Below are 15,116 nucleotides of genomic sequence, written 5' to 3'. Positions count from 1 at the left end.
GCCTCAGACATAAAGCCCTACACACAGGCAAACCGGAATACTTAGCCGCCAAACTCAAAAAAGCCGGCATGTCCGGGAACCTCAGGAGCTCCAACAATCTATTACTCATCCCTCTGAAAGCTCGCAAGCAGAATACCGCAGCTAAATGTTTCACTAAAAATGCCCCAAAAATCTGGAACTCCGTCCCCCCCACATCAGAACGATCCCCTCATTCCCTAAATTAAAGAACCTGCTCAAAGTCCTCTTCCTAGACCGTCATCGAGTGAAAAGATAAGATCCAAGGAAGTCTTTTCACGGTTCTCCATCTTACTGTGTTCTCTTAACTATGGACTCTGACTTTGACCTACAAAACCTCTTGGTCTCCCATCCTGGTTAACATAGAATCCAATTAGATGCTCGTCCTGAATGAGCGACTTCCTAGCCGCTCCATGCTCGTTCGCTCTCGTATCTGATCTATACCCGGCTCGATCCTGCATGGTCTATCATAATATCTGTATTGTATATTTGCACAAAACTGTACATGCTGTAAAGCGCTCTGATACCCTTGGGTCCAGCTAGCGCTATATAAAACTCCTAACATTAAATAAAAAAATAAATTACGGAAATGCTGCTGCAGAACCTTCAAATTAATTCCTAGTCTTTTTATTGTTCAAGCTCATCCTTTTTTGGCTTAAAGTCCCATTATTGCTCTTGCGACAGGATTTGCTAAAAATTTATTTAAAAGAAAAACTAAAATTCTACCTGAAACCCTTAACTTCCATAAAAGCTATTGCACACTGATAAATTATTAAACGCACATCTCACCAAGTCTGCATCCTATAAGCCTCTTATATCATGCGACCTTTCCCCTCTGGCTCACTCTTTTCCTCAAACTAAATGTATATAGTTGCTCTTTATTCCAAACCAATTGAAAACCATATAGCACCAGCTGTGATCGTTATCCAAGGCATCAACTTACATGACACACTCAGCAGTGCACTTGTTCAAATTAGTAGAAATTAGTTTTTATGTAACAGCCGTCTACTGCTTAAATGGATAGAGACAAGAGACCACCAATTCAGCACCCCTAGCACCTTGCTTCCTATGTGCTTGAGGGCAGTTGTACTGGTAACTCACTCAGTCACCGCACAGTTTTCATAGACTCTGACCCTTGCGCAGCACAGCGTCAATATGAAGACGGTTGCAATGTTTCTCCTTTAAACTGCCTGAGGTTGAGAAGCCTAGTTAAATATTTCGTCCAACCGTCCGTCTCTCGGTAATCACGCTATCACAATATTTTTGTGATAACTTATTTAGACAGCAGACTGAGTTTAGCACTGTTTTATTAAATCTGAATCCAACAAACTAGCTTAATATCCTCACAAGGCTGCGTTGTTCAATGTAGCTTCTTTCCAGGTCTTCTCCTATTCCTATGTGCTCTGTGCTGGAAGACCTGAGCTGCAGATATTCCACCCACCTAGCTCCGGGCGTCATGCTCCTTAAAAATAAAAACATCTCGCAAACACTTCAAATTTCCCTCATACCTGAACCACGCAAGTGCCTCCTAAATATTTGGGAACCGAACGAGCTGACAAGGTATGGCCTCCTATGGGCCACATTGGCTATCATGGTGGCCAAAAGAGACATTGCACAAAAATGGGGAGCTGCGGACCTACCCAAGGTGTGTGTTTGGAGTAGGAACATGGACTTATTGATGTTCACAGAGAGGGCGGTGTATGTGCTTAGGGCCTGCCCCAGTAAATGGAACAAAGTGTGGTCCGCCTGGAATGTGTACAGAGGAGAGTTGTGTGACCCCTTACCGGAAGATGACGAGGTAGGCTCAGAAGAGGACGAGGAGGATGTCTAGAGGGTATATGGGGGTGGAACAGTTCAAGGAGGACCTAAGTGTGCAACTGAACGTGTGACATAGCTCTTGTTTACACCACTGTATACAAATGACATTAATCAGTGGACAGAAGCAGGCATGGTGACAGCTACTGAGGGTGAGTGTTCATCTTGACCGCAGTTTTGAGTTATGGTTATTGACGCAGAAAAAAAACCAAAACAATAAAACAATGGACCTAACATCTGATGAACACGAATCGGAAGGTGATGTGTGAGACACAATGTGTGGTGCGCCGCCGGACCCCAGGGTTGTCGGCCATACGGCTGTGTACTAACTGACAATATTGATGGCAAGTATGTTTGAAGCAGCCGACCCGGTGGGTTGTAGGCCCTGAACTATACCTATCACCTCTGCAAATATATTCAATAAAGGTCTTTATAAAAAATAAAAAAATAAAAAATAAATAAAAACATCAATATTTTTAACTTATTACAGCAGTTCTACACTAACATCGAAAAATAGCTGCTTGAAACAACTGTAGCTTCAGCAATGAGCTGTGTCCAAAATGATACAGAACAGTGTTTGACGTTTCACCAGATGGAGACACAAGCACGCATGAGACGAGCTTTCAGGAATGTCACCACCCAGCTTTATGAACTGTTAACCTTTTGGAAAATGTAATACTTTTTGCCAGCCAATGTGGTATTGTTATGGTATGAGGATTTGTATAGAGTCTAATCACACATGGGGCTATCGTGGTGCTTAGAAGGTGTCTGGTGCTGGCCTCAAGGGGTCTTACTTGAAGATCCAGGTCTACATTTTCTTGCAAAATTTAAGATCTGATGAGTCTCTAATGTGTTGTTCCACTTTTTAGGATTCATGTTTGAGAAAGCATGGCTTTCTGCTCTGCTTTTGCATGTGCTTAGTTTGTGTGCGAGTGAGTCTGGCTGAGAGAGATGCTTGGTGGTTTGGTGGACCTGCATGTGGCTGTGCAGGACCTGTATTGTGTAGTGCTTTGCATTTATGGATATGGGGCTTGAACTGTGTGTGATTATGTGTAGGGAGCCAGTGTTGCTAATTTGGGTGTGGGTGACTGGAGAACTGTGTGGGAGGTTGAGGACCAGTCCGACTGCTGAATTCTAAAGTCTTTTTTGTGAGTGGTTTGGTGGTTCCATTGTAGAGAGTGTTCCATTAGTCAAATCAGCTGGGGATGAGGGGTTGGGTGATGGTTTTCCTGGTGGTTCACCACTTGATAAATCTTTTTCAGCATCCTCAGGGTGTGGAAGCAAGCTGCAGTGACAGCTGTGACCTTGGAGGAAATGTCCAGCGTGCTGCTGATGATCTCAAAGTTTCTTGCTTGTGTCCTTGGAGTGGCCCCAAGGCCTGTAGGCCACCAGCCGAGTCCCATTGGGAGGCATCTTTTCCAAAAATCAGCATTTTAGTAATGTGCATGTGGAGTTTGAGGAATTTGGACTTCATCCAGGTGGCCATGTTAAAGCTGTGTCTGGTGTTGGGTGTTATCAATGATACAGAGTATTGGTTGTGTGTCATCAGAGTGGGTAAGTGTGTTGATGTGTGCTTGGATAATGTCGCACAGCGGTATTATGGAGATACTGAAGAGGTGTGGGCTGAACAAGAAATCCTACGAGACTCTGAAATTAGTTTCCAGGCATCTGAGGGGTATGGTGACATATTGACTCTGTGTGTTCTTCCAGTAGTAAAGGTGCAGATCAATTTGAGAGTGGGTCGATGGATGCCAGCCTTGTGAAATCATCTGATTAGGATCGGAGACTGTGTCCAAGGCTGCAGAGAGGTCGAGAAGTATGAGGGCTGTGGTTTCTCCTCTGTTAAGGGGCTCCTGGATCTGTCCATCACTGCACTGTGGGCTGCACCTGTACTTCGGTTTGGACTTGAACCTGATTGTGTGGTGTTGAAGAAGTGATGGTTGGCGATGTAGCCAGCGTGGTGTCTGTTGATGGCTTTTTCTTCGATCTTTGCCTGGTATTGTAGGACGAAGGCCAGACCATGTTTCCAGGCTTCTGGGAAAGTGGCTGTGACGATGGTGGTTTTGAGGATGGGAATGAGGGCACAGTTGATGGAATTGAGTCTTTGTTCAAGGTGTGGTAGGGCAGGGGTCAGATGGGGTTCCAGAGTGGATGGTTTGTATGATTGGTATCTGGTATGGAGTTCCAACTCCAGATTCCTTAACTTTGAATATCCCCAGGCCTCAGACTAGATCTGTAAGATTTTCGAGTATTACATTGAATCGCCGGTAGGTGGCATTGTTTGGCTCACCGTCGGCACTGGAAGTGACATGCACTGTAACTATATAGGCACCACCTCAGCACACTGATGTCAGTTCTTTCCGTTCCGTGCCAGATAGTGCTGATCCAGATTGAGCTACTCCTCAGCTATTTTTTGACTGGCCTTTTTCGACTTTTTGTCTGTTTTCAAACTATAGGGGGCCTGTTAAAGGCAAATGTCAGTCACAGAACTGCACTTGGTGTGTTTGTGGTGCCTGGAGCCGGGGCATGACTCCAAAGCTTATGATGACTGCCATGCCGTGCTCCATAAGGCGTAGAGGGAGCGATCCCTCAAGCCCGTCGCTGCCTGATGTCGGTCACCTCCCGACACTGGAGGTCCTGCTCACATGGAAGGTCCTAGGACCCTTTGCGAGTGCCTCTCCCGACGTTCCTCATCACATTCAAAGTCATTGGGTAAGTCGGGTAAAACTAAACAAAAAGTCGAAGTTCAAACTCTCTTCCACTTCCCTGCGTCTGTTGAAGTCATCCGACAAGGGAGTATCGGCACTCCAGGCCCCGCAAGTCAGTGGGTTCTGAACCTGGGTCTGTTTCGCACTCTCCTGATTTTCTCGGAGCCAGTGCGATCCCTGCCTTGCTATGAGGCCTTGCGCCTCATTTTTGGACGGCCCAGCTCCTTTCAAGTGCCTTGGGACCCCACTAGCACAGGAGAGGCCCCCACTGGAACCATGCCAGCAGGTTCGCCCTGCGCACCAGTCGGGCCCCAAGGATCCCTCCCTGGATCCGGAGTGGAGTTCCTCAGCACCCACTGCAGTGCTGACGCCCCTAGGCGGCACCATCCCCATGGACACGGCGCAGGATGGGGGCATCCGGTGCCCAGCCGAGGACATTCTTCCACAAACTGAGCCAATGCCTTATTTACAGGATTGGCCTGGAGAGCAGGACATTTGGGAGGGGTCTATGGACCCTTATGGAAAATACCCAGTTGAAGAGGACAACTGGTATGAGGAACAGGGTGAGGCCAATGGGTTAACACCTTATCTGACACTAGTCTGGATTTCCCTCCTACTGTGGCTACAGAGAAGGAAGTCTCTTTTGCTGTGGGCTTGTGCAGTGTGACAGGGGTCATGGACCTTCAGCCACCCTTGGTGGCGGTGAAGACTAACGTTGTGACCGAGCTGCTTCAACCAGGAGTCCCCCCCTCAGAGCCTTTAGTCCCATTTAATGAAGCCCTTACAGATGTCCTACTTGGGGCCTGGTGCAAGCCTGCATAGAGGCTCCTGTGAATTGGACAATTGCCCAACTCCATCCCCCTGCTCGCGAGGATCCCAGTTTCCTTACCCAGCAACCCACTCCAGAGAGCTTGATGGTCCAAGCCTCAACATCCTGCATTTACCCTGGAGCGATCCCTACCACTCTTAACGGGTAGAGAATCAAAGAATTTGGGCACCTTTGGTAAGAGAATTTTCTCTTCCACCAGCCTGGCACTGAATGCCTATTGGGCCTTTATTCCCGTACGCTCTGGGATTCGGTTGCGCAAGTGCTGCCTATGGTACCCAAGGGAACACGGGGAGATGATGGACGGAGCGCTGAATCTTTTCAGACACTCACCCCCCAGTCACATATCTGAGTTGAATCCATCATCGTTCTTTAGCCCCCTTCGCCACCCCAGTTCAGACACAGCTATATGCAAATCAGTCTTGACCCTGTGCTTCATAGGAACAGTTCAGCCCGAACTGCCAAGCCATGTCGTCCCTGGACCGGAAACAAGCATTCTGGGCCCGGTTTCGAGCTAACCGCCCTCATCAGCCAGGATAGCTTGAATCCAGTGGCAAAGTGTCTAGGCATACCCTGCCAAATTAGAGCGAACAAAGCAAACACAAGCAGATGACTGATGGAGCGTTTAAACTTTTCAGACACACACCCCCATTCACAAATTTGGGTTGAATCCATCATCGTTCTTTAGCTCACTTTGTCACCCGAGTTCCCCGAGGAGGCACGGGCCATACTCTGTCAGGCAATTGCAGACGGGAGAAATGCAGGAAAGTTCTCGATCATATGTGGACTTGACAAGACCGACTCGCTAAGTAGAGCGATTTAATAGTCAGTGGCCTTGTGGGACCACGCTTGCCTGAGAACATCTGTTTTTTCAGGTGATGTCTAGGCTTCCCTCATGGACATGCCCTTTGATGGCTCTTGCCTATTTGGAGACCATTCGGATTCAGAGCTGAAGCGCTTTAAGGACAGCTGAGCTACAGCCACGTCATTGGGCTTGTCTGTGGCCCCTTGTCAATCCCAATCCACCTGCCACCCCATTTGTGGCTGTGGAAGGGGTCTCCAAACACACCCATACCTCCCCAGCCACCGTGGCCATCTGGCTTCCCAGCCTTTTCGTGGCCGAAGGCATGGGTCCCACAGACCACATGGGACAGGCGCCCAGCGGTCAGGTCAGTCCACCCAACAACCCTGGCGGCTGCTGCCTCCACAAACCTACTTAGTCGCCATCAGACCATCATGGTTCCCCTATTTGCGGTCAGTAACCACAGGTCGTTGGGTACTACAGTTAATCCAAAGGGGCTACTTTATCCCAGCTCGGTGACCCTGTTCATATACAGGAAAACCCTTTTAGGATCTTAGTCTTTTCCATACCAGTGGTCAGTGCTCATCGTGGCCTCCCACCCCCATGCTCCTGGCATGGAATACTGCAAAAGTAACTGACCTCAACATGCTGTGATGGCACCTATATAGGTAACGCACATGCCGCTTCCAGTGCTGACGACGCCTACACAGAGCCGAACTATGCCACCTACCTGTGCGCTGAGGTACTGCTTGAAAGTCTTCCAGATCCAATCCGATGGCTGGGGATGTTCAAAGGTAAGGAATTTGCAGCTAGATAGTCTCTACCAAATAAAGTGTTAGCAAAAGGGAGGAACTTGTTTGTGAGGTCGAGCCTGAGTCAGCACGCATGCGCTGCTCTGCGAGACTTTTTGTTGTGGGGTATAGAAAAGAAGCCCAGTCCACTCTCCACCCATATTTTTCATTGGCTTGTGTCATTGTCCTTCGTATAAGATGGCTTGCAAGTCTTTATTAGGGTTATTAGTCCCCCCTTGGTACCGCTTTATCTGCATTTGTAACCTCCCATGGCGTCTGGCCCTTTTACGTTGGATGCAACACGGTATGTCTTATTTAGTCTGTAAGCACTCTTTTCTTTAATGGGTTCCTCCTACTGCAGGCACAACGTGCTTTCCTCGCCATGCCCGCTTTCACTTTCATGCAGCCCCGGACAATGGCGTCCGCTTCTTTGAAGTGAAATAGGCCTCTTGTTTACAAGATTTTTAGCTATTGCCATTTTAAATGACAATAGCTTAAACTCTCGTAAATGCGAGATCTATTGTATTGCAAATGCTTGTTTCTTCTGTGATAGGTTGCATGTTGTCAGTGTGCGTTGCCTTGTTCAATACTGCCATACTTATTGCAAGTTTGAAGGGGTCCAGTTGAAGGTCAAAATTTGTGTAGATGGCTGTGATTTTAGTTGCAGATGAAGTCTGAGAGCTAGTTACACAGTTCTTGGATATGAGTGTTGTTGCTGCTGGTGGCTGAGTTAGTGATGAAATCATTGATAAGAGCCAAAATGCCTTGCTACTGTTGGATCTGTTGTCGATACACTTAGTGAGAGCCTTCCTTTTGGTTTCTCTGCTTTGCTGGTGATAGCGTCTGAGGGCAGATTTGAATGTTCCCTTGGCTGATTCTCCTTGTCTTGCTCTCTACCTCTTTTCCAGTCACTTGCAATGCCACATGGTGATTCTGAGTTCTTCCGTGGACAAGCTGGCCTGCATACACGCTCTTGTTACTTATCTTTTTTCCCAAAAGGTCATGGTTTTGGCACAGGCAAGGATCCAAGTGTTAAATTGTAGATGTCACTTGATAGGTGGCCTGTGTGCTCTGGTTTAGCTTTTGTGGGAGGCTTAAGCCTGACCCACCTCCAATATGGTGTTCCAGTGTTGGCTGTCCGGCCCTTTCATGATGGTTCTTCTGTGGTGGGGAAAGGTGTTTGAGAAGCTCACGATGGCATGCTCAGTCCAGGTCACAGAAGGGAGAGTGTTTATTGTGATAGCGCTGAATAAGGTAAAGACTGTGTCCAAGATGTGTCCGACAGCGTGGGTAGGGGTGAGACGTTTTGCATAAGTATGAGGTTTCTGAGGCTTTCCAGCAGTGTGGTTGACTTTGGGTTGGTGCAGTCTTATAGGTGAAAGTTTAGGTCTCCTAGGAGGATGTAGGTAGTGAAGTTAACTATCAGTGTGGCTACTAATTCCGGGAGGTTCCTGGTGAAGTTGACGTGTGGTCCTGGGCTGTCCAGGATAAAGTTAGCTGTGATTTGCAGTTTGAAATCGAGGTGTTCCGTGTAGTCCATTCCTGTTACCAAGTTTGTGGTGCAGCTGATGGAGTCCTTGAATCCGATGAAGCTACCTCCTACGGGGTTTGTGTTGGCGATCCTACTTGACACACTTGTAACCAGTGGGTATGGCTGCAGCTATATGTGGTGTTGAGTCCGCGGTAAGCCATGTTTCGGTGAGCAGCTCCGTCCAGCTGGTCTCAGATCTCTGTAGCAGTTGTTGACAAGCATGCATTATATTGAGGTTTGATGTGCAAGCAGATGCTGGTTTGCACATGATTGATTATGCTGGGTGATGTCTGTGTGGTTGTGATGCTGTGTGGGGGCACGTGGTGTGTTGATGCAGGTTGAAGTGTCAGACGGTGCTGGTGAAAGCACTTTCTGTATTGTGTGGTAGGAGTGCGTGGAGGAGTGGGTGGGTTTCATGGTGTTGAGAAGCATGCAGGGGCAGTGGTGGGTTATGGAAGATGAGAGTCTCTGGCTGCCATCCATGTGCAGATGGGCTTGCCTTTGGTATGCCAGCAACGAACAGATGTTTGCACTGCAGATGCCTTTAAGTAGATCCTGGAAGGGGGAACAATGACAGGAGATGGTGAAGGTAATGCGTGGACAGAGATAGCAGAGGCACTCAAAAAAGAAGCATTGTTTGCAGACCTTAAATTACATATTTTGACTGTGGGTTGCTTTTGAAGGATAACGTGTAGATGTTTGGCGGTAACCGGTCTCCGTATAAAATAAAATACTCCAGTGGGCACCAACCACATGGGACTTTGCTTAGGAGTTCACCCTAGTCCACTGCCTGCACCTGCTACACACTCAAAAGCACTAGAAAGAGGGTAGAAAAGAATGGGGTGCATGGTGTGTTAGAAAGCCATGTCCTGGACCCATTCTCCCACCTTCGCTGAGAATTCTCCAAACCATTAAAAGACATATGCTGCTGCAATTGAAGAGTAGAGCTCGTTGGGAGGACACAATGTTTGGACACACCCTCCAAACAGCTGAAGGATGTGTTCAGTTGACTTTAATGGTAGAGCGGATGGTAAAAGGTCCTGGTGCCAGAATGTACTGGACTTAGTCAAAAGATGAACATAGAGCAGTGTGGAATAGGTTAAGGAGGGAGTTTTACTCTTATGTGTGAGCTATTTTCCTGCAGTAAGACCAGACACTCACATGGGTAAAACTCAGCATTATATGTCCGTTGTTTGTTCCAGAACATGCACTCAGATTGAACAACTATAGTTGGGGAGGTTTTGGGATTGACCATGGAGTAATCAGTTGTTTCCCAGCCTGTTTTATATTGTACATTTTTCTTCCTTTTAGTTTGAAAGACAATGGACTGATACTAAAAGACATCCATTAAGAGAAGTCAGTGTGTTTTAGGGATTGAGTCCGGTGACTTTACAAATTTGCCCAGGCTTCTAAATTGATTTTTCCGTATCATGTGCAGAAGTGTTCTGTTTTATTCTTCTTTACCAAGCACACAAGTTTGAAGAAGAGGGGGCTGTAGAGGACAAATTATTATTAACAGTAACTTATACTGTATTGATGGTCTCAGTTCAGAGCCGTTCTGTCCTTTAAATTAAATTACATGTGGGTTATGTGGTTGAATGGCAAATGGAGTATATATATGTGCTAACCTATTGCTTTTGTTCCCACTAATATCCATTTGTTTATGTACTTCAGTCCTGCAGAAAGAACATATGACGGAAAGGTCAGAGTAACTGTGGAAGTTGTTGGTAAAGGAAAATTCAAAGGTGTTGGAAGAAGTTACAGGATTGCCAAGTCTGCCGCTGCAAGACGAGCCCTTCGTAGCCTCAAAGCAAATCAACCTCCTGTCTTAATCAGCTGAAGCGGCGATTCCTTGCCCCCTAGACAGCAAAAAGGTTGAGAGGAACAAACTGAATAGAAGACTGAACTTAATGTGTGTTAGAAAGCAGAACATTGTGACAGTAGAAAAATGTAACATGTACAAAAGTGTTCAAACTAATGGCAATTTGATAGTTGTTTGCGCAAACACAATCTTGTCTTCTTTCCTCACTTTTTCCTGCTTTGGTTTTCACAAGAGTGCTTTATTCACTGCATTTCAAAATGTTTCTGAAATAACTGTCAGGTTGTTGTGCTTTTTATGTTTACCTTTTTTTTGTTCCTGCTACCTTAGGGTGACATGGCAAAGGAGTAGTAGCCTAAAGCAGGTTTTAGGTTTATGTATCTATATCATGTTTTTGTGTTGGTGTGTGTATATACATACGTTTGATGCCATATTGGCAATAGGTGACAATCAATTGATCCTAATAAAACATGTTATTGTGACCAATTGTTATAATCCATCTTACCACTACCTTTGATCACCTTGTAGGTCAATATGGCATCAGAACAATAAGCATCACAAAGCATTGTAATTTCACATTTGCACACAAATACACAAGGAGCAGACTTCATGGAAGTGAATTCTTTGCATGTTTCTGGGAGTCCTTGCCTTTCCTTAATCAGTTTTGTAAATAAATGATAATACATCATCCTCTGGTACGTACTCATAGCTAAATGCACTCGCATACACACACACACACGTATACATGTGTATGCACATATATTACATTTAAGATCCTCAATCTGTGCACTAGTGCCAGTCATAAAGCAGTTAATCAATTGCACTGTAAAATCTGGTATAAGAGTGAGTGTGCCAGAACTGTGTTTTTGTGTCATCTTTGTATTAAGGTGACATACCAAATCATTATTGCACTTATATGGTAGGGAAAATCAGTTACATTTATGATACTGGTATATGTTTCAGTTTTATACCAATCAGTTTTCCATAAAATCGCTTTTTGCCTTAAAGCAAACTCTAATATTTCTTCAATTACAGAATTAATAAGAAAGGACGTTCTACATTCCCTCCATTTTGTTGTGTGTTGTTAGCAAATCAACTCTGGATTTTCAGCACAATAAGCTGACTGTGATTTGAATTACTACAATAGTATTACAGAAGTAATCAACAACAATATTTTGACACAGAGTAGATATTGATAATCTACAGTAATAGTCTACAGTCTAAAGTAATATATATTTTTTTTTAACCAGAAGCTAGCAATAGTTGTTGACTAATTGTCGAGTTTAACAATTTTGAGAGCAGAATGCTTCTTTGTTAGAAGCATTAGGTGATGTTAATGTTCTTGTATAAACTGTTAGGCTAACTGTAATCTTACATATCACTCTTAAAATATGCTGCAGATTTTATAATGAATTGGTTACTTATTTAACACTTGGAGCACCTTTACAGCGAGTTTTCTCAAGTTTCTTACTGTACTTTTCATAATGTTGCATGCGTCACCTACCAAAGTTGTCCTGGTATATGACATGAAATATCTCAATGAAAGAAACTGCCGTACTTTTGATATGTTTGTGATTTGTGGTCATTAAGAATCTTCTGTTTCAGTGTTTTAAGTAGAAATCAGGTTGTTCGCCTATGCCTGAATTCTTTTAATTACATTATTTAGGCACCCTTTACTTGAATACCTCAGTTCTCATTTTCTTCTGTATCTCAAGCATTGCCTTTTTTGGTTTGATGCTGTTGTGTGGATCAAGCTTGAAATGTAAGTACTTTTGCGTCTAGCTTTCTTCCATTTCCATCTTGTGGTTGTTTTACCTCTCTTTGCGGCTAAACTGGAAATGACTGTGCCTTATCAGTTTACAACTACCCATTCCTATTGTTTCTTATTGACCAGTGTTGACTGGGCTCCAGCTTTCTACATCAGTAAACCAAATGCTATGTTTATGTAGGCAATATTTTTATGGGCACAGGACATTTTTGTATGCATTTTTATCCATCCAAGGAGTTTGAATGCCGCAGCTTAGAGGCTGCATTCTTCTTCGAAAAATACACTCTTCTTCAAGTGAAAGGTATGCGTCTGCTGGTGGCAACATTGGTAGGAGATGCAATATTATCAGTTCTGCCTTCACATAGGAAGGTGCACTCTGAGAAATCACATCTTGCCTAAGACAATTACTTTAATGGGCACAGTAACACAGTAGAGTTGATTTTTGAACGGTGGGGACTTAAAAAAAAAAAAGATGCCTTGCACTGGCCCTGATTCCATGCAATTCCCTCAGTCAAATAAGGGCTTTAGTAAATCGTATTTCCCTGGGTATACTCCAGTGGTCTGAATATGATATAAATCTATTTGGGTAGTTTGACTAATGCCAAAATGAGGTATATTCTTTAAGGAATGTCCAAAGAGACTTCTGAGTAAGATGGTTTTCTGTGGTCTTAGCACAAAATACAGTTACTCATCAGTCCTTAAGTCAACCATGTTAACTCCCACTCAATTAAATGTGAGCTCCCATATTTTAAGATGTTATTAAAATGAGCGGGATTTTTATACACTGACCCCCAATGTTTAAAAAATATATATTTTTCTTTATATTGTAGTTGCCTGATCATGTAATTCATGTCCTCTATATGGTTTTTCCAGTGACTTGAGCTAACATACATAACATAGTAGCCTTTTGTACAAGGTCATCTTTGTTGACATCACTACTGAATTAGGGTTGTTTACTCACATTTGGCAGTTAATAGCTACAAAGCATACTTTCCTTTGTCCTCTTTTAAGTATTGTGACATAAAACACAATGCCTAGAAATATATCAGAGTTTGGCACTCTACCATTTTAAATTACTTTCCTGTTGTTTTTCCTAAATTTGCCCTTATATTAACCACCTGCTGGACAGGCCCTTGTGCCACCTTATCGCATACTGTGACCACTTCTCTGCTGATTCTTCCTTTAGATCAAATGCTTTAGTTAGGCAGTCATTTGTAAACTGTGTTGCCTTACACAAGCTGGTCGGGTTTCGATACACGCAATCTCTTGCCACAACTTGTAAATATGAAGGAGTTCTAGTCTAATTGAGAGGCAAGCACAAGTTACTTATGGTAGTCGTAGTGCAACTACTCCCTTCTAAGCACCCACCACCTTTCTTACAGATACAGCCACAAAGCTACATCCAGATGGGTTTTTAAGTTTAAAATAAAGGGGTGAGGAATGCAGGGCTTTGAGCAATGCACTATTTCAAAGGCCCTGAAGCTTTTTAAACTGTTAAGGCACAGGTTCTGGTTTTCCACAAGATTCTCATAAGCTATAATTGGGAGGCATCCTGCAGATGAATAGTAGTGGTGTTACTACGGGTGAGTAACTGTTTTTTTGCACTGTAATAATAATACCTCTTAATTTACTTTAAAAACAAAACTGTGGGCAAGACTCTTGTTCCACAAAACCATTGTTAGCGGTGTGCTGTAATATTTTTTTCTTTACCCATTGATCATTCTTTAAGTCTGACAAAGCCAAGCAGGGTGTTTTTTTTTATTTTGCTGCACGTCATTCTTCTATTGATGGGTTTTAATGCTCAAGTTTTTATGTGTTTAACTAGTGCTACGTATAGTGTACCTTTAACCTTGTCCTTCTGCAATACATACAGTGAGGTCCAATTTTATAAACCTTTTGAAAAATGGGGGCTTTGACTATTTCTGCAAAGATTGTCGTTTGTAAACTCTCTTTTTATCAATCACTGTACCAACTAAGTCTTTGTTTCAGATATAGTAATACATATATTCTATATTTTATTTTTGCGAAAGGGAAACACAAAGAAATATCCATTTGACTCCCATCAACACAGAGCTAATTATACCTTTGGTAGTGGAGAGGAAAGCATAACGTTGATTTGTTCTGTAATTACTTTACTTCCATTATATACTTAAACACGTGTTGCTTAGGGTCACAGGAAATCTGTGGATAGTTCCTAACTGGGTGACGCCCCAGCTTTGAATTTGAGAAACTCTTCTTGATAATGTTGCACCATAGAAACCCAAGAAAACTACAGTCCTACAAAGATTAGTTTAAAATAATTGATTAAATATTCTAGAGCCTGAATGCAATATAGAGCCACATTTTAAATGAAATGTATTTTGCTAGCCCACTGTAGAACACTGGACCAAATCTGCCATGACAGTTAATTTCCTGTGAAGGTCTTCAAGCTGTGATTTGTGAATGCCTGGTATTTGCTTGACCCTGAATTTAACATTGTGGAACATTAGATCTGTCATTGCATGTATTGATAAAATATAACTTATTTCCAGTTTATTTTTTTAAGATGATCCTTTGTCACTTCGTCAGCTTTTTCCATTCTAGTTAGGCAAGTCCTCTTCAAATTAAAATGGGTATCTGAGGTCGAAATGCAACTTGCTAGAGCTGCTAATGCTTACAGAATTGCCTATATTTTTTTACTCTTGATCTGACACTTATCAGATATATATTTGCACCACCTAGGATAGTATCATTTTGTTTTGTGAATCTTAAGTGTTCCCTTTTAAAGATTATTTACTTTGATTATGTAAAAATCCATATGCCTTTGATTCAAATAAATGTTTCAGTTTAATATGTTTTGGTTTTAATCTGATTGCATTTTTTATGTTAAAATAACTTTACCACTAAACCAGTCTCAAAGACGAACGAACGTTGTGCATATCTGATATTTTCTTTTTGTTAAATGTGCTTTGATTAAAATAATTAGGCAGTCCCCTCGTATGATTGTGTGTTCTGCTGTGAGAGATTTGAGATGAGTGGTTGTTTTATAATTTTAACATGTA

The 15,116-nt window shown here is 43.3% G+C and overlaps 1 protein-coding gene across 1 annotated transcript in view; it reads left to right on the top strand.

Annotated features, from left to right (window-relative positions):
* The window catches only part of DICER1 (dicer 1, ribonuclease III), a 561,110-nt gene extending 546,197 nt beyond the window's left edge, over positions 1-14,913 (top strand). Inside the window, exon 28 of the mRNA XM_078660108.1 lies at positions 10,163-14,913. Within this exon, the coding sequence (XP_078516234.1) occupies positions 10,163-10,328 (166 nt within the window). The 3' untranslated portion in view covers positions 10,329-14,913. The remainder of the gene's footprint in view (positions 1-10,162) is intronic.
* Positions 14,914-15,116: the final 203 nt, after the last annotated feature.

Source organism: Lissotriton helveticus, chromosome 9 (assembly GCF_964261635.1).
Source record: "Lissotriton helveticus chromosome 9, aLisHel1.1, whole genome shotgun sequence".
Classification (NCBI taxonomy): domain Eukaryota; kingdom Metazoa; phylum Chordata; class Amphibia; order Caudata; family Salamandridae; genus Lissotriton; species Lissotriton helveticus.
Note: the sequence above shows the minus strand (reverse complement) of the source record. Positions and strands in the feature narration are given on the sequence as shown.